General features: G+C 40.1%; 1 protein-coding gene across 1 annotated transcript; it reads right to left on the reverse strand.

The window, feature by feature from the left end:
• On the reverse strand, positions 128–24,176 carry ZNF404 (zinc finger protein 404). Its single transcript, XM_005655939.3, has 5 exons — positions 24,076–24,176; positions 23,167–23,246; positions 11,787–11,846; positions 7,387–7,513; positions 128–3,013 (listed from the first exon to the last, which is right to left on the reverse strand). Exons 3-5 carry the CDS (start codon positions 11,793–11,795, stop codon positions 1,491–1,493), a joined length of 1,659 nt encoding a protein of 552 aa, XP_005655996.1. The 5' UTR covers positions 11,796–11,846; positions 23,167–23,246; positions 24,076–24,176; the 3' UTR covers positions 128–1,490.

Genomic DNA, 24,224 nt, shown 5'->3' on the forward strand with positions numbered 1-24,224 from the left:
AAAAAAAAAAAAGTACAGTACAGTGGAGAGAGCTGGTGGTAGTTAATACATGAATCAAGAGATAAAACCTAGCTTCACTTGTGTGCCACCTGTTCTTTTATAATATTGAGTACACAATATTATCTTTGAAGTTATCTTGTCAAAAATGTTTAATCAGAAACGTAATCAATCCTCTAGACATAAGACCCAGTTCTCAATAAATATGAAGGATACAGAAACATGTTAGGCCCATCTGGAGAAAAATTAGGACAATGCAGAATGTGCAACATTATATGAGTTACTTCTCCTGAGTCTTCAAAAAGTTTAAGTCACAAAACAGGTGGAGGATAAGTTCTTGATCAGAAGAGACTCAATAGCCATAACCATATAGAATGTATGAGCTTAGTTTGGTTTTGGCCTTTTAAAAAAGCCAGCACTTTAAACAACTAGAGAAATCTGTGAATGGACTGAATATTAGAACATTATAAGTGTATTGTTAATGTTTTTTAGGTGACAGTATCTTAGTGGTCATGTAGAAGATAATCTTTAGGAAGTCTAGGAGTTGTGTGTGTGTGTGTGTGTGTGTATATATATATAATGTACATGTATATGTATATATACACACAGTTTCATATATATGTATGTATATATGCATACATGTGTATACATACACAATGTGGTAATTATGATACATGTAAATCTTTATATATATATTTTCATATGAGAGCAGGAGAGAGGATATACTGAATCTAGGTAGAAGGCAAACAAACCTTCATTGCACCACTGTTATACCTTTTTTTTTTTTTTTGTCTTTTTGCCATCTCTTGGGCCACTCCCACAGCATATGGAGGTTCCCAGGCTAGGGGTCTAATCGGAGCTGTAGCTGCCAGCCTACACCAGAGCCACAGCAACGCAGGATCCGAGCTGCATCTGCGACCTACACCACAGCTCACAGCTACGCCATATCATTAACCCACTGAGCAAGGGCAGGGATCAAACCCACAACCTCATGGTTCCTAGTCGGATTCATTAACCACTGCGCCATGACGGGAACTCCTGTTATACCTTTTATGTAAACTTGCAATTTTTCAAAAACATAAAGAAAACTTTTCCAATTCAACACCTGTCTTTGGCTACCCAATTGTTAATCTCTAATTTCCATGAATTGTATGGAATGTAGATGGTACATTATCTGTATTATAGAAATTACTGTCAGAAAATTTCTTCCAACCACTTTCTAGTTTTTCAATAGCTACACTCTCAATATGCAACAAAGGCATAGGGTTTCTTCCCATTATTAATCTTCAAGGGGATGAGCTTTGAATTTGTTTCTTGTTTAATATATGCTATGGAATTTTGTCCAGAATGAATTATCTGAAATGAAATATGGATGAGTGATGATAGAAAGATTTTTAGTATATGCTCTTAGGGTCTTTACCATAACATCATTAGGTGGTAGAAGAATGACAATGTTAAAGGATATGCCATAGCTAAAGACTTTCTGACTCTCATTACATTAAGAATTTCTCACCAATGTGGAATCTTTGATGTTGAGTAAGTTGATAGCAACGAGTAAAGGCCTTCCCGCATTCCTTACATTTGTGTGGCTTCACACCAGTATGAATTCTCTGATGTTGAGTAAGTCGATCACTACGGTTAAAGGCCTTACCACATTCTTTACATTTATAAGGTTTTTCACCAGTATGAATTCTCTTATGTTGAGAAAGACCTGAGATAGAACGAAAGGCCTTCTTACATTCCTTACATATATATGGTTTCAAACCAGTATGGATTGTCTGATGATAAATTAGTTGAGAATTAAGTCTAAAGGTTTTTCCACATTCCTTACATTCATAAGGTTTCTCCCCCGCATGAATTGACTGATGTGTTTTAAGGTCTCCAACACGACTGAAGGCTTTCCCACATTGTTTACATTCATATGGTTTCAAATCACTGTGAATGATTTGATGTTGAATAAGGTATGAATGGAGCTTAAAAGTCTTCCCACATTCTTTGCATTCATGGGGCTTCTCACCAGTATGAATTCTCTGATGTTGGGTAAGTTGAGAGCCTCTGCAGAAGGCCTTCCCACATTCCTTACAATCATAGAGTTTCTCACTACTATGAATTCTCTTGTGTTTAAGAAGGCTTGAGCCCCTACTAAAGGCCTTTCCACATTCCTTACATTCATGAGGCTTCTCACCAGTGTGACTTCTCTGATGTTCAATAAGTAGATAGCTGCGAACAAAGGCCTTTCCACATTGTTTACATTTATATGGTTTCTCACCAGAATGAATTTTCTTATGTTGATAGAGACTTGAACGATGACCAAAGGCCTTTCCACATTCCTTACAGATATAGGGTTTCACACCATGATGAATTTTCTGATGTAGACACATATGCCGGTACAATCGAAAAGTTTCCCCACATTCCTTACATTCATAGGGTTTCAAACCAATATGAATTTTCTGATGTTCAGTAAGGTGAGAATAACGTCTAAAGGCCTTTCCACACTGCTTACATTCATAGGGTTTCATACCAGTATGAATTATCTGATGCTGAATAAGCTGTGAATAAAACCGAAAGGCCTTCTCACATCCATTACATTCATAGGGTTTCAAGTCAGTGTGACTTTTTTTATGTCTAATAAAATGCTGGAGAACTACAAAGGCCTTTCCACATTCCTTACATTCATAGGGTCTCACATCAATGTGGTCTCTCAAATGTTCAGTAAGGTGTGAATATTTCTTAAAGCCTTTCCTACATTCCTTACATTCATATGACTTCTCTCTAGTATGAATCCTCTGATATAGAGGATGTGATATATGTTTTTTGAATATCATTTGACTAAAATATCCCACATTAGGTGCCTGTTTTCTCTCCAATTCAATTCTGCTCTCTGAATGACTTCTGAAAATAAACCTCATAAGGTTGAAGGTTTTGCTTCTTTTTGTTGTCTCCCAGTGGTATGAATTTACTTCATAACTGCTTTTTTCTGAAGATAATTTGTTGCTCTCAGTTGTGAAATCAAAGTCTGAAAGATAATGAGAAAACAAACAAATGCTGTTTTTCTTGGAACAGAGAAAATGTAGTAAGAATAATGATAAATTCACAAGTATATCCATTAGAAGTAACAGGGTCATAAAATTGTAAAATAAATACTGATGAAGTTTTTTAAAAGCAAGAAGGCTTCAGAAAATTATGAAAGTTCACATGAAAATGTAAGGTTTGTGAGCAGGCAAAGAAAAAAAATCAGTAGTTTTCATATTTAGTTGTGGATCAGGATTACCAAGGAAATTTACATATACTACTCTTCAGGACAGCCACTGAGACTGAGTGAATCAGAATATACGAGTAGGTCCTGGTCATCCACCTTTTTAATATTCTCTTCCAGATGACTCTCTATGTAAATTTTCTGATTTTTGTGGAAATTCATTCCATCATTTATTCATTTATGTACTTCAGAGCCAATGATTTTTCTCCCCAGATCTCAAACATGTTTGTGGACCCCAGAATCTCTAGTGGACACAGCCAATGGCCTATGGTGCCCAGGGAATGCAGCAGCCCTGGCTGAGGTGTGTCCTGGGCCACAAGGAACAGAGGGGCCTGGACTCCCAACCTCCCTCACTGTCTGCACCTGAACATACTGGGGTCACAGACAAGTCCTAACTCTGCTTTTTTTTTTTAAGTCAATGAATTTTATTACATTTATATTTGTACAACAATCATCACAACCCAATTTTATAGCATTTCCATCCCAAACCCCCAGCCCATCCCTCCTCAACGTAAAATTTCAACAGTCTGCCTTTATCTTAGAATGAAATTCAAGTGCATAACAATGAATAAGAAGACTGTCCTATTTCTACAAATTCAGTTCAACCCCTTGACCTCTTTGTTCCCTATATCCGATCACACTGCATCTTTTCAGCTACTAGAACATATCACAACTTTTTCCATTGCTGGGGCTTCACACAGATGCCCTACCTTTCAGGAATCCTCTTAGGTGGCTTCTCTAAATGACTATCTCCAGGTGTTGCAGGTTAGAAGTCAGTTCCTTAGAAAGGCTGGCTCTGCTAAGTAAATTCATATCCTTTATTTTGTATTCCAACACCTAATTCTTTGTCTTCCTGGTGCTTTTCTCTATTACATATTTACTGTCTCATTTGTTTTACTACTTATTTTCTTACTCTAAAACTCAAGTATGTATTTAAAATTTCTTTCAACCATCACTGGAAAACAAGTTTAGCACAAGGGTAGTATTAAACAATTAGCTATAGAATAAAATATTGAATTAAAAAGATAACTTGGATAAAAAAGGTAAATAGGATGAAAATCAAAGTCACTGGAGAAGGGAACTGAGTAAAAAACCATCTACTTTCTAAAAATTATGTAACAATTACCAACCATCTCTAACTTTAATCTCCCACATCTTATTATAGCAAAATATGCTTTCCTCTGTCATTTACCTTACAGATGAAAAAAAGGCTCATCTAGACCAATTCAGTCAAAAATATGAATGGAAAAATTGATGCCTGATCATTCTGTAATTGCTTGTCCCCTTAAAACTATACATGTCTTTACCACTATTGTGTAATGCATCCTGTGCATGATTGTTTCTGTTTTGAATCTCAAAGTTATGTTTTTCTACCTTCATCAGGGTAATTTTACTATTATTCATCCACCGTACAGATGCTCAATCTGTTTTGTTTCTAAGTGCATTTCCCAAATTCTCCCCTTGATTCCTTTATAGCCAAGGCCAATCATTCTTGAATTTCTCAGAAATATATCTCAGTAATTTTTCAGAAATTATATCAGATGGTATCATTTTTAAAAATTTTTTATTTTTTCTTCTTACGGCCACACATGTGGCATATGGAAGTTCCAAGCTAGAGGTCAAATCGGAATTGTAGCTGCTGGCCTATGCCACAGCCATAGCAACACGGGCCCTGAGCCGCATCTGTGACCTACACTGTAGCTCCAATTCGACCCCTAGCCTGGGAACCTCCATATGCCGTGGGTGCGGCCCTTAAAAAAAAAAAAAAAAGGCAAAAAACCCCAAGGATATTAAAAGAGCTATTATATATGTACTCTATATTTTCAAGTCTTTTTCTAGTCATCTCTTACTTTTCTTTGTTAGACTCAAAATATAAGAGGTCATGGGGAAATTTTCCCCCAAATTCTTTTATTTTCCCCTTCAGTATTTAATTTACTTTTTTTTTATTTTTGAAGTTTTACTGAAGTATAGTTGGTTTACAAGGTTGTGATAACTTCTGCTGTACAACAAAGTGATTCAGTTATACACACCCCAGATTCTTACATGTTCAAACTTTTGCACTTATACTGTAATGACAAACCATCCTGGCCTGAATCTTCCAATTTGTGGGAAGATTCCTAATGACAAATACAGTTTCTTTAGCGCTTGTGAGACTTTTCACATTTTCATTTTCCTTGAGTGGAGAATTTTGTAGAATAAAATTTTATAAGTTATTGCATTTGATTCTTCAGTTTTTGGCATAATGTTTATCAAAATAGCATCATATTTTTAAGGTTTAATGGTTTGTAATTAGGTCTCATTTTTTTTCCTTACATAGATTTTTTTTTCTTGATTTGTGTTGCCAGAGTTGCACCAATTTTATTACTTCTTTGAAATAACCAAACTTATAGTTGTGACTTGCTCTTGTATAGGTTTGGTTTTTATTTCATTAATTTCTGTTCTGTACTTTTTTATTTAATTCCTTCCATTTCCTTTAAGTCTACTATGCTCCTCTTTTCCTAACCTATCAAATGGATGATTAGCTTATTAATTTACAGCATTTCTTCTGGAAATAAAATAATCATTGGGAGAGGAAGTTTAAAATCAAAATGGATAGGCCAAGAGCCATTAAAGAATTAATGGACTGGCCCTGAGGATCTACCACCATGTTTTCACTAGAGAAACTCACTGATTCTGAGGACAGTGATAAAAAGCTGTTACCAAAACTGAAAACCAGCAGTGACCCAGCTTAATCTCTGCTATTCTGTTAGATTCATGGAGGAAAATAAATACTCTCTGGTAGAAGATACCATTATCTGGACTCTTTTCAGTTCTTTTGTACACAAAGTCCAGGACACAATCACTATTACTAGAAAATTGAAGAGGCATTAATATATGACAAATAACAAGAGAAAAAAAGAAACAAAAGAAGTAGCCCCTTAGATGATACCAAAAAAAAAAAAAAAAAATGAAGGCATATAGGAATTCTAAAATAACTATTGATTAAAATGCTCAAGTAAACAGGAGTTCCCGGTGTGGCTTAGCGGAAACAAATCTGATTAGTATCCATGAGGATGCAGGTTTGATCCCTGGCCTCGCTCAAGGGGTTAAAGATCTGGCATTGCTGTGGCTCTGGTGTAGGCCAGTGGCTACAGCTCCGATTTGACCCCTAGCCTGGGAACCTCCATGTGCCATGGGTGAGGACCTAAAAAGACAAAAAAAAAAAAAGTTTAAGAAAATAGATGAAAAAACAGTTATAAAAAGACAGTGAATAAAAGAATGAAGAGTACAACAGATAACTGGAAGTTATAAAGACAATCAAACTGAATAAAACAATATGTGATATGAAGAACCCTTCTTTAAAAGCAGACACATCACAGAAGAATAAAAGTGAGCTGCAATACAGATCAACAGAAAATAACGCAATGTATACATCTAAGGATAACCTGACCCCCTTGCTGTACAGTGGGAAAATAAAAAAAAAAAAGAAAAGAAAATAACAGAATAGAAAATTAATACATGATAAAACTGTGAGATAGGATCAAAAGATCTAACATATGTATAACTGGAATCCCAGAAGAAAGGAGAGAATGGTCTAGTATTTAATAAAAACTGAACAAAGACCTCTGAGTAGAATCTATCAAATCACTGAAAGCCAACATTTCCACTATTATAAATGCAAAAAAATACTCAGAAACAAAATAATCTTGATTCTTTCTACCACTGTAAATATTACAAAGGCTCTTTGTAATAAAGAGAAAACCAGGACTTTATGTTATCTGTTTTCCATGTAGGTGGATCAGCAATTAAAATATGATATTTACATACATTCTGAACATACATATGAAATTTAGGGTTTGGGGTTTTTTTTTGCCAGTAGTCATGCAGTAAAAGTCCCAGAATTCAATCCTGTGGTTATTTCGAAAAGCTATAGGAGGATGGAACAAAGGGAAAATGGAAGGTAGATTAAGGGTAGGAAAGACTTAAGTGCGGAATGGAGATGCCCACTTCAGTCTCACCAAGCTCAAACTAGTCCTTGGAGAATATGGAGCAGAAATGTAGCTGGTTTCTTGGCACAGAGCATAAAATATATAGTAGAGAAAGTGGATATTCCAGATAGCAGATTCTACATCCTGTCAGGCAGATGTCCTTACCCAGTGATACCAAGTTAGTATAATTCTCCAACATCACATCTCTGTATAGATTCCTCTGATCTGAGTTTAGGCATTCCCATTCCTCCTGAGAGAAGTCTATGGCAACATCACTGAATGTCAGTGGCACCTGAAATGACAAATCCACGTATTATTTGTAAAGGTAAACAAAAAAAGTTCAAGGCAGTATATTGAGTTGCAGTAGGGGATGATATATAGAAACAAGTAGCTATAGTTAAAGATTATGACATAGTTAGATTAAAAAATTAGCATATCTGAAGTAGAATGCCTATGTGGTCTTGAAGCATCCTATGGGAGCACAGAATTTCTTTAATGATATAGAAAAGCTGAAGTATCCAAATGTATGAATGAAGGAAGTAATGACTGACCCAGTTAAGTGAAATAGTACATATAAGCACATTACCTCCTGCTAAGTATTTAAATCATAGACTTTTTTTTTTTTTTTTTTTTTTTTTTAGGGCTGCACCTACAGCATATGAAAATTCCCAGGCTAGGGACGGAGTCAGAGCTGCAGCTGCCAGCCAACATCACAGCCAGAGCAATGCCAGGTCCAAACTGTGTCTGCAATCTATACCACAGCTCATGGCAATGCCAGATCCTTAACCCACTAAGCAAGGCCAGGTATCAAACCTGCATTTTCATGTATACTAGTCAGGTTCATTACTGCTACAACAGGAACCCCTAAATCACAGACCGTTAATAAATGTAAGTCCTTACATCTTTTCACTTTGAGGAATTGATTTCTTCCTGAAAAATGAATTATAAAATCTCTTCCAGCCAAAATGAAATAATAGGGCTTAGATATACCTTCATAATGATGAAAAATAACTAAAAGCCTGGACAAAATTTTATGAAACATGGTTTGTTTTCATATTTGGCTGCACCCTGGCACATGGAGTTCCCGGGCCAGAGATCAGATCTAAGCCACATTTGTCACCTATGCGGCAACAGCCAGAGCCTTTAACCCACGGTGTCGGGCTGGGGATCGAACCTGCATCTGGTGCTGCAGAGACACCACCCATCCTGTGGCGCTGCATCAGGAACGCCTAAAATATGATTTTCAAGACAGAAAACACTGGGCAGTGGAAAACTGTGATCCCTGAGGCAAGTAACAACTGAAGTGATCTTTGTAATCGCCCTAGATTACCTCCAAAAGTAAACTTCCTAATAAACTAAAAACTGACCATTTTAAATGTTGATGAGGATGAGGGAAAAAATGGAACACTCATACAGTGCTGGTGGTAATGTAAAATGATACAATCGCTTTAAAAATAGTTCACTGGTTTGTTAAAAAGTTAAGCATCCATATGGCCCAGCCATTCTCCCCCTAGTGCTTCCCCAAGAGAAATGAAAATATGTTCACACAAAGATTTGAACATGAAGGTTCATGGCAGCTTTATTTGTAAATTCCAAAAGTGGAAGGAACCCAAATGCCCATCAACAGAGGAAGAGATAAACACATTGCAGTATATCCTGAGAGCAGAATACCAGTCAGCCATAAAATAGAATGCATGGCATAGGTGAATCTCAAAATAAATACACTGAATGAAATAAGACAGACCAAAAAAGAGTATATAATGTATGGTTCCATTTACGTAAATTATGGGAAGGGAGAATCAAATATAAAGAGGAACGAGAAAGATTTTGGAGTGATAGATATGTTCATTATCTTTTTTTTTTTTTTTTTTTTTTTTTTGCCACACCTACGACATAAGGAAGTTCCCAGGCCAAGGATCAGACCCACACCACAGCGGTGGCCTGAGCCACAGCAGTGGCAATGCCTGATCTTAATCTGCAGAGCCACCAGGGAACACCAGTATGTTCATTTTGTTGACTGTGGTGATGGTTTCACATGTCAGAACCTATCAAATTCTATACTTCAAATATGAGTAATTTATTGCCAGTTATATTTCAATACAGCTGCTTTGAAAAGACAAAATATATACATTTAATGATATGTCAAATATACCTCAAAAAAGCTTATGAAGTTTCTTAGAGTTTGTATAAAATTAATTTTATCACTATTCTCATTGTGGCTCAGCAGATTAAGGACCTAACATAGGGTCAGTAGGGAGGCGGCTCAGGTCCAGTGTTGCTGTGGCTGTGGTGTAGGCCAGCAGCTGCAGCTCCAGTTCAACCCCTGAGCCTGGAAACTTTCATATGCCATGGGTGAGGCCAAAAAGAAAAATTTTACTTTTTTTTTTTATCTTTTTGCCTTTTCTAGGGCTGCTCCCATGGCATATGGAGGTTCCCAGGCGAGGGGTCCAATCGGAGCTATAGCCGCTGGCCTATACCACAGCCACAGCAACGCAGGATCCTTAACCCACTGAGCAAGGCCAGGGATCGAACCCGTAACCTCATGGTTCCCAGTCGCATTCGTTACCACTGAGCCACGAAGGGAACTCCAAGAAAATAATTTTATTGAGACAAGTTTATTACATGTCAGATTATATCATAAGCATTTCCTTTATTCTGACAAATTTGTTTTCATTTAGTCCCTAGGGCCATTAGACATCAGGTTTAATCTTTCCCAAAGTATTAAAATACTACTTATAATAACACAAATATGTAGAGTATTATACTATTATAGTATTTAGGCTGGACACAAATCCTAACTTCTTCCCCACGGTTCAGTATTAACCGGAGGTGGTTCTAAATGACCTTCTTTTCTACAGTCTCTTACTGAACTTCTGGTTCTTGAGTTAGAACACACTCATGTAAGATGATCCAAAACAACAATGAATCACTCAAGACCAGAAATTCACTTCCACTACAAAATGGACCTCAGAAACCTATTCATTTCTCAGTGATTCCTTAGCTGGAAACCCCCCTCTCTCTAGACAGGTATCAATCCCATTTCAGCCCAAACTTAAAAGCTTTTCTTTCACTTAGTATGAGAATCTCTACTTCCATCCATGTTGCTGCAGATGGCATTATTTTGTTCTTTTTTATGGCTTAGTAGTATTCCATTGTGTATATGTACCATTTCTTCTTAATCCATTCATCTGTCTGTGGACATTTAGGTTGTTTCTGTGTCTTGGCTATTGTAAGTGATGCTGCAATGAACATAGGGGTGCATGTATCTTTTTGAATGAAAGTTTTGTCTGGATATATGTCCAGGAGTGGGATTGTTGGATCATATGGTAGTTCTATATTTAGTTTTCTTAGGTACCTCCATATTGTTTTCCATAGTGGTTATATATTTGTGTTGTATCTTTTTTTTGTCTTTTTTAGGGCCACACACATGGCATATGGGGTTCCAGGCTAGGGGTCAAATTGAGCTACAGCTGCAGGCCTACACCACAGCCACAGCAATGTGGGATCTGAGCTGCATCTGCAACCTACACCACAGCTCAAGGCAATGCCAGATCCTTAATCCACTGAGCGAGGCCAGGGATTGAACTTGCATCCTCATGGATGATGTCGGGTTTGTTAACCGCTGAGCCACGACAGGAACTCCTGTGTTGTATTTTAGATTCCACATATAAGTGATATCATATGGTATTTGTCTTTCTCTTTCTGCCTGACTTCACTTAGCATGATAATTTCTAGGTCCATCCATGTTGCTGCAAGTGGCATTATTTTGTTCTGTTTTATGGCTGAGTAGTATTCCATTGCATGTATATACCACATCTTCTTTATCCATTCATTTGTTGGATAAAAGCTTTTTAAAGCTGAAGTCTCATGCCACTAAGACCATTTATCACCAAATTCTCCCTTATCTACCTGGAAAACTGAAGAAAGTTCTCTTTTCTTGGGTCAAATAGGACCACCATTTCTATATAATGAAACTAAAAACCTAACAAGGGAAGCTCAAATACTTCCTTCATGGAACTTCACCCATTCACTGCTCCAACACTGCCCTCAAGAGAAGACTGAATAAGTAATTTAACAAAAAAGTGAAAAATCAGTTCAAAAATAGGGAGCAAATATGGAGTTCCCATACTGGCTCAGTGGAAACAAACCCAGCTAGTATCCATAAGGATTTGGGTTCAATTCCTGGTCTTGCTCAGTGGGTTAAGGATTTGGCATTGCCACAAGCTGTAGTGTAGGTCGCAGATGCAGCTTGGATCTGGCGTTGCTGTGGCTGTGGTGTAGGCCAGCAGCTACAGCTCCAATTTGACCCCTAGTCTGGGAACTTCCATATGCTGCAGGTGCAGCCCTAAAAAGACACACACACACACACACACACACCACACACACACACACACACACACACGAAAGGAGCAACTAGGGAGGGCACCAACCTCTAAAAGGGGATAAACTGACATAGGTTCAGAGTTACAGCTTTCCTAGGAAGGAGGGTTCAGGATAAAGAATGAAAATATAACCTGAATTAAAAATCATAATATTTCAGGATAAAGGAAAAGACATCCACTTACCTGGGCCATGGCTTTAGAACTGCTAATCCTTCTAAGAAGTTGAGTCCAGAGAAGCCAGAGCTGAGGGAGGAAAAAGAATCCTTGAGACCAAGTGTAGCTCAGAACTCCAAAAATTCTTGAAGGTAAGAGAGGCTTTCTTTTTTCTTTTCTTGTCTTTTTTTTTTTTTTTTCTTTTTTCTTTTTTTGGCCACACCTGTGGCATGCAGAAGTTCCCAGGCCTGGGATCAAGTCTGCACTACAGTAGTAACCAGAGCCATAGCAGTGACAATGCCAAGTCCTTAACCTGCTGCCCCACGAGGGAACTCCAGCCTTTCTTTTCTCTTATTTATTCCTGCTTCCTGCCATCCTTGCCCACCCTCTGCCCTTTCAAACACACAAACACATGCCAGGAGATATGAGACGGAATCCAGGCAAATCCATGCAAGCTACACAGTGTGGATACAGAACAGAGGCTCTCTTACAAACAAAGCAGGATACAGACAGGCCCCTCTGGCCTACCTCTCCTTCTGACTGGGCCAGATGTACCCAGCCTGGGCTGTCGTCCTGAGTAGATCCCAATCCTGCCCTACCTTCCAAGGTTGAGACCAGGCCATGCAACACAAACCTCAACAACCTTCATGGCCTTAAGGTGAACCTGGGTTCTGCTAGATAAAAGGCAGACAACAGTAGAGACCAACCTAGAGATCTCGACCACCGTAAAACTGCCTGCCCGTGGGAAGCCTGAACTTGACTCCCAAGATCCTCTGGGCTGACCAACCTGGGCTTCCCTATCAGGATCCATTTTTGCTTGTTGGCACGAATCACTGCTTCTTACCCCTCTCCTGGGCTTCCCACCCATCCAGTATCCACAAGAGAGGAGTGAATTCATGCTCACTGAGGCTATAAAGCAACACATAGATTTTTGCAAACTTCTATGGGATAGGTGCCTTATACACACTAACATTTAATCCTGAAATCTACTTATTAACTCAGTTCAACAGATGAGGAAATAGAAGCTTAAAAAAGTAAAGATATTTTTCTGTGTCACAAACAATAAGTAAGAGTGATGTGTTTTGAAAAACGTTTTTATTATGATAAAGTCAACTTTTTTTTTTTTTTTGTCTTTTGTCTTTTGAGGGCTGCACTCGTGGCATATGGAGGTTCCCAGGCTAGGGTCCAATCAGAGCTACAGCTGCTGGCCTACACCACAGCCACAGCAATGCCAGATCCGAGCCGTGTGTGCAACCTACACCACAGCTCACGGCAGTGCCAGATCCTTAACCCACTGAGTGAGGCCAGGGATCAAACCCATGACCTCATGCTTCCTAGTCGGATTTGTTTCCACTGCACCACGATGGGAACTCCAACTTTTTTTTGAACTGTTGTCTCTGACCCCCCCAGTTTTGCTCTATTGTGTGAAACCTGAGTATAAGTAATTAAGACATCAACATGGATGCAGCTAGAGATTCTCATACTAAGTGAAGTAAGTCAGAAAGAGAAAGACAAATACCATACGACATCACTTATATGTGGAACTAAAATATGACACAAATGAACCCATCTACAAAACAGAAGCTGACTCACAGACACAGAGAACAGAATTGTGGTTGCCAGGGGGCAGGAGGGAGGGAGTGGGATGGACTTGGAGTCTGGGGTTAGTAGATGCCAACTATTACATTTAGAATGGATAAGCAATGAGGTCCTGCTCTATAGCACAGGGAACTATATACAGTCTCTTGGGGTAGAACATGATGGAAGATAATACGAGGAAGAGTGTGTGTGTATATAGATGTATGACTGGCTCACCTTGTACAGCAGAAATTGGCACAACACTGTAAATCAACTATACTTAAATTTTTTTAAAAAGAAAATATTAAAAAAAGACATCATCTGTCACAAGATTTACTAAAGAAATGTTTTAAAGCAATAAAGACTTATCATCAAACTATTGCATTTGGAATGGGTAAGCAATGAGATCCTGCTGTATAGCACAGGGAACTATATCTAGTCACTTGTGATGCAGCAGGATGGAGGATAATGTGAGAAGAAGAATATGTGTGTGTGTGTGTGTGTGTGTGTGTGTGTGAGACTGGGTCACTTTGCTGTACAGTACAAAACTGACAGAACTGTAAACCAACTACAATGGAAAAAATAAAAATCATTAAATAAAGAAGAAAAAAGATGTATCATTTTTATAGCTATACAGCTGTTAGGGTTTTTTTTCTTTCTGCACCCATAGCATGCATAAGTTCCTGCCCGGGGACTGAATCCCCATCACATCAGTGACAACGCCGGATCCTTAACCCGCTGAGCCGCAAGGGAACTCCAGCTGCCAGATTTTAAAATGTTGATGCACCACGTATGGGTAAGGGAGAAGCACATTCCCATGCTGTCCTATAGACCTGTGAAAACTGCATGCAACGGAGACATTTGCATAAGAGGAAAAATTAAGCATAAGAAGATTTTAATGATGAAAGGCTATTTCTGAGACTCCATTCAAAGGAAATTAACTATAAAACGTGCCTACAGGTGTGTAAAGGAATGTGATGACAGACACTCAATATAATAGGAAATAAAGTAGATGCTAAAAATGATTGTGCAGATTACTGGTTCCAAACAGGGGGTGATTGTGCCCCGGAGGGCACGCCCGGTAATATCTGGAGACATGTCTGGGTGTCAGAGTGTGTGCAGGGGTACGCCTGTATCTAGTGGGAAGAGATGGGGAGGGGCGCTGACCATCCTGCAGTGCACAGGAAAGCCCCCCACAAAGAATTACCAAGACAAAAAGTGCCGCAGCCCCAAGGTTGAGAAGCCCTGATATGGACTTGCCAAAGGACAATAACATAATCCAGAGTCTCTATAATATATTATCCGCACTGCCAGTATACGATTAAACCTGACAAGGCTTTCTCTGTTGCATAAACCTGACAAGGACACTACAAAAAAGGAAAATTAGAGCATAACTCTCTCATGAACCCAGAGTCAAGCATATTAAAATATCAGCAAGGAGAGACCAGTGGCATCAATGACCACGAGAGTTATTCTAGAAATGCGAAGGCCACTTAATTTTCAAAAGGCCATCAATGTTATCGTCCAACTTTAAACATAAAGGAGAAAACCATTCAATCATTATATGAGATAGAGAACAACCATTTGATAATATTCAACATCAGTTTGTGATAAAAATTCACGGCAACCTAGGAAAGCTTCTTTATGGGAGTTCCTGTTGTGGCTGAGCAGTGACGACCTGCACTAGATCCATGAGAACTCGAGTCCGGTCCCTGGCCTCGCTCAGTGGGTTAAGGATTCAGTGTTGCCATGAGCTGTGGTGCAGCTCACAGATGCTGCTCGGATCTGGCTTGCTGTGGCTGTGGTGAAGGTGGGCAACTGTAGCCCCAATTTGACCCCTAGCCTGGGAACTTCCATAGGCTGTGGGTGTGGCCCTAAAAAGACACCCCCCCCCCAAAAAAGAAGGAAACTTCTTTAATCTGGTGAAAGAGATTTACAGAATAAAACTGAGAGGTGAAGTATGGACCACATCCTTCTGAGGTCAGGAACAGGCAGGTGTCTACGTTTACCACTTCCAATCAACTTTATGCTAGAAGACCTGTCCAATATCATAAGAGAAAAAAGCGAAATGAAAGCTATGAAGATTGGAAAGAGAGAGGTAAAGCCTGATTTTGTACATAGAAAAAAATTCAGTTCTACAAGCTATGAGAATTAGTATATGAATTTATTAACAAGTTTGTTGAATAAAAGGTCACAGTATAAAACAAATAATTATATGAAAGCAAAGCTATTGAAAAAGGAAGTTTTAAAAATCTCAACAGGGAGTTCCCTTGTGGCTCAGCCAGTTAAGGATCCTGCATTGTCATTGCAGTGGCTCTGGTCGCTGCTGTGGCCTAGGAACTTCTACATGCTGCAGGTACAGACAAAATAAAAAAAAAAAAAAAAAAGAGGGTGTTCTCGTCGTGGCTCAGTGGTTAACGAATCCGACTAGGAAGCATGAGGTTTTGGGTTCGATCCCTGGCCTTGCTCGGTGAGTTAAGGATCCGGCGTTGCCATGAGCTGTAGTGTAGGTTGTAGATGCGGCTTGGATCTGGAGTTGCTGTGGCTGTGGTGTAGGCCGATGGCTACAGCTCCGAGTTGACCTCTAGCCTGGGAACCTCCATATGCCATGGGTACAGCCCTAAAAGGACAAAAAACAAAAGACAAAAAACAAAACAAAACAAAAAAGAATCCCAATGGCTTATAAAAAACATAAAAAATATAAAACACTATGGAATAAATCTAACAAAAGAGGTGCAAGACTTTTAGACCAAAAACAGTAAAACAATGAAAAACTATTTAAGAAGAATTCAGTGCATGGGAACATATTTCATGTTCATGAATTAGAAGAGTCAGTTTTAAGATTACCAATTCTCTCTAAATTGACCTGCTGATTCTGTGCATCTCCAAACAATATCAGCAGCTTTTAAGAGAATTAACAAACTCATTCAAAAATTATATGCCCAGGAAGAGCCAGGGCAATCTTGAAGGAAGAAGGTGTTGAATGCATATCACCAGATATCGAGACATAATAATAAAGCTACTGTAATTAAAACAGTGGGACTGACACAAGACTGACAAACAGACCAACAAAACAGAGAGCCCAGAAAGAGATCTGTACATATAGTCACTTTTTTTTTTTGTTACAATAAAAATGTGACTGCAGCTTAGAGCAGAAAGAATAGTCTTTTCAACAAAGGGTGCCTTGGCTAGCTGTGTGGAAAAAAAAAAGTTTTGACCCTGATCCACCAATACAGATATACATTCAAGATGGATCATAGCTTAAATGTGAAAACTAAAACCATACAGGTGCTAGAAGAAGAAACAGGAAAATATCTTCATGATATTGGGGTAAGCAAAACTTTCCTTTTTTTTTGGTTTAATTTTTATTTCCATTTACTTTAGACTGAGAGAAAAGTTGTAAGAGTAGTACAGCGAGTTCTGTATATCTCTCAGCCTATTGTGGACACCTTGGCAATGATCAAAAACAGGAAATTAACATGGGTACAGTACTACAAACACCATATCCTGTGGAAATAGCACCAGTTCAGCCCATTAAAGTGGATCCAGGATCCTATACCTGACCCCACATGCATTGGGCTGTTATTTCTTAGTCTCTTCCAATTTCCACAGTCTTTCTTATGGTAACAGTTTTCAATTGCTGCCATAACAAATTACCACAAAATTTAGCTTAAAACACACATTTGTTATCTTACAGTTTCTGTGGACCCGGAGGCCAGACACAGTTTCACTGGGTGCTCTCCTCAGGCTGGTCTCGTAAGTTGCCAACAACATTCAGAGGCTCAGCCAGGGAAGAATCCACTTCCAGGTTCATTCAGATTGTTGGCAGAATTCATTTCCTTGCGGCTACATGACTGAGGGCCCCAGCTTTTTGCTGACTGTCAGCTGGAGGGTGCCTTTAGATCCCAGAGGCTGCCGGCAGTTTCTTGCAATATGGGCTTCTCCAATATTGCTGCTTACTTCCTGAAGCCCTCAAGGAGAGTCTCCAGGTGGCCATGATGAAGTCTTAAATGACATCATGTAAGCCCAGTGGTGATGTCCCATTATTTTTGCCATATCAAGTAACCTAATCACAGCGGTGACATCTCCTCACCTTTACTGTCCTCTATTGGTTAGGAGCAAATGACAGGTCCTGCCTGCCCGCCAAGGGAAAGGACCATACAATGGCATAGACACAAGCAGGCAGGAGTCAGGGGAGGTCACCCCACAGTCTGTCCACCACACCTATCTTCATGACCGCCCCACTTTGGAAGAGTACTAGTCATTTATATTGTGCAACATCCCTCCGCTCAGTTTGTCTGATGTTTTCACAACTGGAAAGAGGCTCTGCAGTACCGCAGTGATGCGACGTCCTTCTCACTGCATCACAGGGAAGGGCTCACGATGTCCGTGCTCTCTCACTGATCACGTTAACCTCGTCACTTGCTGCCGCCGCTTTCCGATGGGTTTCCCTGCGAGAAAGATACTGCCTTTCCCTCTGTAGTTAATAAGAATGGTGGGTGGTGGGAAATACTTTGACACTTGGCAAATCCTTTTTCTCTTCAAACTTTCACCCTCTGATTTTAGCATCTATCAGTGGATCTTGTCTGAAGCAACTATTACTGTGGTGTTTGCCCAATGGCCATTTTCTGTGTCCCTCTTCTATATTTAACAACTGGACTTTTACTGTAAGGAAGTTCTGTCCCTTCTTCCCCAGGAAAAGATGTTTTAAACGGAACAAAAATACAATAACCATAAAAGAAAAAGATTGGTAAATGAGCTCTGTTGAAGTTAAGGTCGTCTCTTCATTATAAGATACCGTTAAGAAAGTGAATGAGAAGCTACAGGCTAATAAAAGATACTCCCTTTGTCTGTCTCTCTCTCCTCTCTCTCTCTCTCTCTCTCTCTCACACACACACACACACAAAGAACACAAAGAACTTTTCAAAATACACCTAAAATTCCTACAAATCAAGAGGAAAAAGCCAGGCTAAAAAATGGACAAAAGATCTGAATAGACACTTCATAAGAGAATGTCAAAATGGACAGTATTATATGAAAAGATGCTCACACCATTATGTACCAGAAAAATGCAAATTAAAATCACAATGAGAAACTCCCACACATGCATCAGAATGGCTAAATCTAAGATGACTGACAAGATTAAGTGTTGGCCAGTTCAAGAAGTAACTAGACCTTGCGTACATTGCAGAGTGTAAATTAGGTTAACCACTTCCACCCCCGAGTATATTCCCAGGAAAAACAAGAACAGGTATCCACAGAAAGACGTGTACAAGAATTTTCATAGATGGTTTATTCATAACAGTCAAATACTGGAAACAACTCATTACAAGAAGCCATCAACAAACTGTGGATTGTGGTAAGGTGATGCAATGGAATACTACCCAACATTTGGGTGGGGGGACCTACTGATTGACAAAAAAAACCCATGAATGAATCTCAAAAGTACAATTTTGGACAAAAAGGGTAGCAGATACAAAAGATTCCATTTATGTGAAGTTCAAGAACAGGCGAATCTCATCTTGAGGGACAGAAGTCAGAATAATGCTGACTTCTTGGAGGGGAGGGTGGTTCTAACTGGGAGAGGACACAAGCACATCTTCCGGGGGCTGAGGGGGGGGATAGAAATGCTCTGTGTCTTGGTCTGGGTGGTGTTTTCAAATGTAAAGATTCATTAGACTAGGAGTTCCCATGGTGGTGCAGCAGAAACAAATCTGACTGGTATCCATGAGGGTGCAGGTTTGATCCCTGGCCTTGTTCAGTGGGTTAAGGATCTGGCATTGCTGTGAGCTGTGGTGTAGGGTGTAGATGCGGTTCAGATCTGGTATTACTGTGGCTGTGGTGTAGGCCCACAGCTGTAGGTCTGATTCAACCCCTAGCCTGGGAAACTCCATATGCTTCGGGTGCAGCCCTGAAGAGACAAAAACAACGAAAAGATTCATTACACCATATACACAGCTAAGATATATGTATTTCATTATATATGTAATATAAGTTCCAACCAAAAAATGATAGAGACCTTTATTTGATGATGAGTAAAAGCATTATATTTCAAAATGTTCTCCTGGTATAGCAAGTAAAACATGTATAAATATATGCATGTGCACGGAGGGAATGGATAAAAAAATCTATAGTAAAATGATTACATAATTGTCTCTTCATTTTGAGCTTTTCTATATTTTCTGAATTTTTTTCTTTTTTAAAATGTATTTATTTTTGGCTGCACCTACGGCACATGGAATTTCCCAGGCTAGGGATCAAACCTGTGCCATGGTGCCAATGGCAGCACCAAATCCTTAAGCTGCTGTGCCACCAGGGAACTTCCAATTTTCTGAATTATTGTATGAGAATGTATTACTTTAATGACAAAAATTATACTAGACTCATCACTCTCTTTGAGATTGAGGGTGAAAAAAAAGAGATCTGAATATGGTGATATTTGGGGTATGATGAGATTTTTTTTTCCTCCAAGGGCTTAAGGTCTTTGAGTTGACCATCTCAAATTGGAACGTCAAGGTTCTGTGTCCTTTTTTTTTGGCTTTTTTGTAGGGTCACAGCTGTGGCATATGGAAGTTCCCAGGCTAGGGATCCAATCAGAGCTACAGCTGCCATCCTATGCCACAGCCACAGCAACGTGGGATCCAAGCTGTGTCTGCGACCTATACCACAGCTCATGGCAACACCGGATCCTTAACCCATTGAGCGAGGCCAGGGACTGAGATACTAGTCGGCTTCATTACTGCTAAGCTACGACAGGAACTCCCGCTTCTGTGATTTTTGAGTATTACATCCCTATATAAGTTCCTCTGAGAGAGCATGGTTGTCAATACTGAACCAGTAAAGGGCTGTTGCCATATTCCCAAACAGCACTACCCCTGAAATTACAAGAACCTGAGTTCCCATATGGCCCTGAGAAATTGAAAGAAGTGAAGTGGATCAAGACATGGCAGTGGAAAAGCATGGAGAGCAGGCATGTTCAGCATTCTGAGCTCAGTAATTAGTTAAATGTGTAACAGAACATCCATGTGATGGAAGATTTTTTTGAACCATTTTTTAAAAGCGGGAGTATAGTTAATTTACAGTGTCACCTTAGCTTCAAGTGTATAGCAAAGTGATTCATTTGTACGTGTATTCTTTTTCAGATACCATTCCATTACAGGTTATTACAAGACACTGATATACATCCCTGGGCTATACAGTAGGTTCTTGTTATTTACCTGTTTTATACATAGTAGTGTGTATCTGTTAATCCCAAACTCTTCATTTTACTCCCCTCTTTCCCCTACGGTAACCATAAGTTTGTTTTCTATGTGAGTCTGTTGCTGTTTTGTATATAAGCTCATTTATCATGTGATGAAATACTAAGCAGCCATTAAATGCTAAGTTTGAGAAACTGTTAAGGGAATGAAAATATTCAAAATATTGTGTCAGTTAAAAAAATAAGTTGGAGTTCCCGTGGTGGCTCAGTGGTTAATGAATCCAACCAGGAACCAGGAGGTTGCGGGTTCGATCCCTGGCCTTGCTCAGTGGGTTAAGGATCTGGTGTTGCCATGAGCTGTGGTGTAGTTTGCAGACGTGGCTCGGATACCGCGTTGCTGTAGCTCTGGCATAGGCTGGTGGCTACAGCTCCCATTCAACCCCTAGCCTGGGAACCTCCATATGCCACAGGAGCAGCCCCCAAAATGGCAAAAAGACAAAAAAAAAAATAGGTTACAGGGAGTTCCTGTTGTGGTGCAGTGGGTTTAGAATCTGACTGCAGTAGCCTAGGTGTGGGTTTGATCCCCGGCCTGGATCAGTGGGTTAAAGGATCCAGTACCGCCACAGCTGTGGTGTAGAGGTCACAGCTGCAGCTTGGATTCAATCCCTGGCCTGTGAATCTGTTTCTGTTTTGTAATAAAGTTCATTTGTATCATTTAAAATTAGATTCCATATATAAGTGGTATCACATGATATTTATCTTTCCTTGTCTGACTTATTTCACTTAGTATGATATCTCTAGGTCCATCCGTGTTGCTGCAAATGGCACTGTTTCATTCTTTTTTTATGGCTGAGTAACATGCCATTGTAGGAGTTTCCGTCATGGCTCAGCAGTCATGAACCCAACTAGTATCCAAGAGGACGTGGGTAGGATCCCTAGCCTCACTTAGTGGGTTAAGGATACAGTGTTGCTGTGAGCTGTGGTGTAGGTCAAAGATGTGGCTTGGATCCTGCATTGCTGTGGCTATGGTGTAGGCCAGCAGCTACAGCTCCAATTAGACCCCTAGCTTGGAATGTCCATATGCCGTGGGTACAGCCCTAAAAAAACAACAAAAAAAATGCCATTGTATATATATACCACATATTTTTCTATCCATTCCTCTTCTGATGGACAATTAGGTAGCAAACTGTTTTTGAACAAGGCCAGCAGGTGATGCACCTGCCATTTGAGAACCAACGTGGTCCTTTTAAAAATAGCTGCTGTGGGGTTTTTTGGTTTTGTTTTTATTTCTCTTCTAGCCACACTCACAATACATGGAAGTTCCCAGGCCAGGGATCCAATACCAGATCCTTCAACCCACTGCACCAGCCATGGATTGAACCCACACCTCCATAGTGACCTGAGCCGCTGCAGTCAGGTTCTTGCCACTGTGCCACAGCAGGAACTCCAACAGTTGCTGTGTTTTTACTGAAAGGTTTGATTTCATTTTGATCAGTGCCCAGTACCTGAACCAACCCTAATTTGTTTGCCTATAGAAATGTGTGTCTGTGTAAACTAGAGACTTTGATGCTCTGTGTGTATTAATGGGAGTCTCAAGGCTGCTTCCTAGTATATGTTCCCAATCGATAGGTTTATTTTGCTTCTTCTTCTTCTTCTTTTTTTTTTTTTTTTTTTTTTTTTTTTTTTGTCTTTTTGCCTTTTCTAGGGCCGCTCCTGTGGCATATGGAGGTTCCCAGGCTAGGGGTTTAATCGGAGCTGTAGCCGCCGCCTACACCACAGCCGCAGCAACATGGGATCCAAGCCACATCTGCAACCTACACCACAGCTCACGGCATCGCCAGATCCTTAACCCACTGAGCAAGGCCAGGGATCAAACCTGCAACCTCATGGTTCCTAGTTGGATTCATTAAGCACTGCACCACAATGGGAACTCCAGGTTTATTTTGCTTCTGAATCTGTCCTTCTAGCCACAATGTCCTGCAAACAGCTGTTGAGACATTTTGTCACATTTAATGTTATTATGCATTTACCATCATTAGAATAAAACCTCTAAGGTGTAAAATCCATTTTCCTTCACAGGGTTCTCATAATTTGATCATATTGAGGCATCACTGCTCTAGACAGAATAATATCTCTTCTCTCAATTCCCAAGGCAGCTCACCTCAATTTCCCGAGTGGAATTTGAGATCCTCTATCTTGCTTATTCCTGTTTTTTTCATGTCTTTACTGGATAACAAGTCATTTGAAGATAGCAACTACACCTTTTCATCATTATATGCCAATGAGTACAAGTATAAATGTCTGGTATTTGACTCAAATTTCAAACTAGTAAGTTCATCCTTAGCTTAGGACTGTAAAAGGACATAAAGACCTATGCATAATGATGTTCATTAAAGACTAGTTTAGTACATTAGTTTTTAGCCAACAATAGAAACATAATAGCTAATCGTAGAACATGGGTTAAATTAATTATGGAGAGAAGGGCTTGGGGACCCTGATAAGGGTGATTCATCTGCATGGCCCTGCAATTTATAGATATGTCACTATTAGGCAGGACATTTCAGCAGAAGGAAAAGATGGATTCATGCCTTTAAAATTAAAGTGTGTTTTATGAATAATGAGGAAACAACTCACCTGAACTTAAACTTTTAGATGTGTAACAAAAATTCTTTCCTCTCTCAGGATCCTTTTTTAAATTTAAGAGACCAGCAGCACTGGGAAAAAAGAAGGCAATCATGAGCCATCAGGATTTTCTTGGACTGCATATTCATTTACAAAACACCCTCCCTCCATGACCAGACCCTCTCACCCAGGCCATCACACACAACCAGATGGGAGTAGAAAGGGGAGTGGAACAGTGTTGACTTTCCCCAGTATAAGAGAGGCCAGGGTCATTGATGTCTAGTTCACAGTAGGTTCCTGGGGCCAGAAATGCTGTGGTTGTGAAACATACAGCCGGACCCCTTGGAACTTTCAAGGGGGGTCCTTCCAAGGAGGGAATCCTACTCCTGGGACCTCATCATCAAGTCTTCCCAAAGGCCTGTCTTGGGGCTTCAACCAACTTCAGGAAATCTCATCTCATGATCGAATCTGTGTCTTCTCGCTGGGATCCTCCATTATTTCATTCTAAACCTCAGCATCTGGCTTTCACCCTTTACCGGGTTCAGACCCCAAGTGGCTGTGAGGCGAGAGGGCTGAGGAATCTGCCGAGCTAGAGCCTGGAGTTCCAGTGACAGCCCTCACGGCCACACAAACTTCGCTCATCCATATGCCATGCAGTTAAATAACAACCTCCCAGTTAAATAATGACGGGCACATCGTCAAGAAGACACGTCTACACACACCCACACACTCTCCGCAGGCATAAAAATCTCTGCTGTTCAGGCAGACAAGGGCCCGAGGCTCGAGGCCCGACACGCCCTGTCCGCGCCCAAAGCATCCTCGCCTTGAGCACCTGTCCCCCCAACCGCGGGTTCCTGTCAGCTGCAGTCGGGGATTGTGGAAGCCTTCGCCGATTTTTATCTATGGATATGATCTACTTACCACGTAGGTACCACAGCTGCTCGGCCACCGGAAGAGGACCCGGGGACCGAGGTTGCTGTCAGCCCGGTGCCTTCTGGGAAATGCAGTCCCGCCCGCAAGGGCCTGGCGCCGGAGACCCGCGGTGCGCAGGCGCAGGCGTGTGGCTGCGC

The sequence above is a fragment of the Sus scrofa genome, chromosome 6 (genome assembly GCF_000003025.6).
Source record: "Sus scrofa isolate TJ Tabasco breed Duroc chromosome 6, Sscrofa11.1, whole genome shotgun sequence".
NCBI lineage: Eukaryota > Metazoa > Chordata > Mammalia > Artiodactyla > Suidae > Sus > Sus scrofa.

Coding starts and splice junctions, on each gene's coding strand:
- ZNF404 (XM_005655939.3), bottom strand. Junction 3,014..7,386: donor TACTAACTTGGTATCACTGG/GTAAGGACATCT, acceptor ATTATCTTTCAG/ACTTTGATTTCACAACTGAG.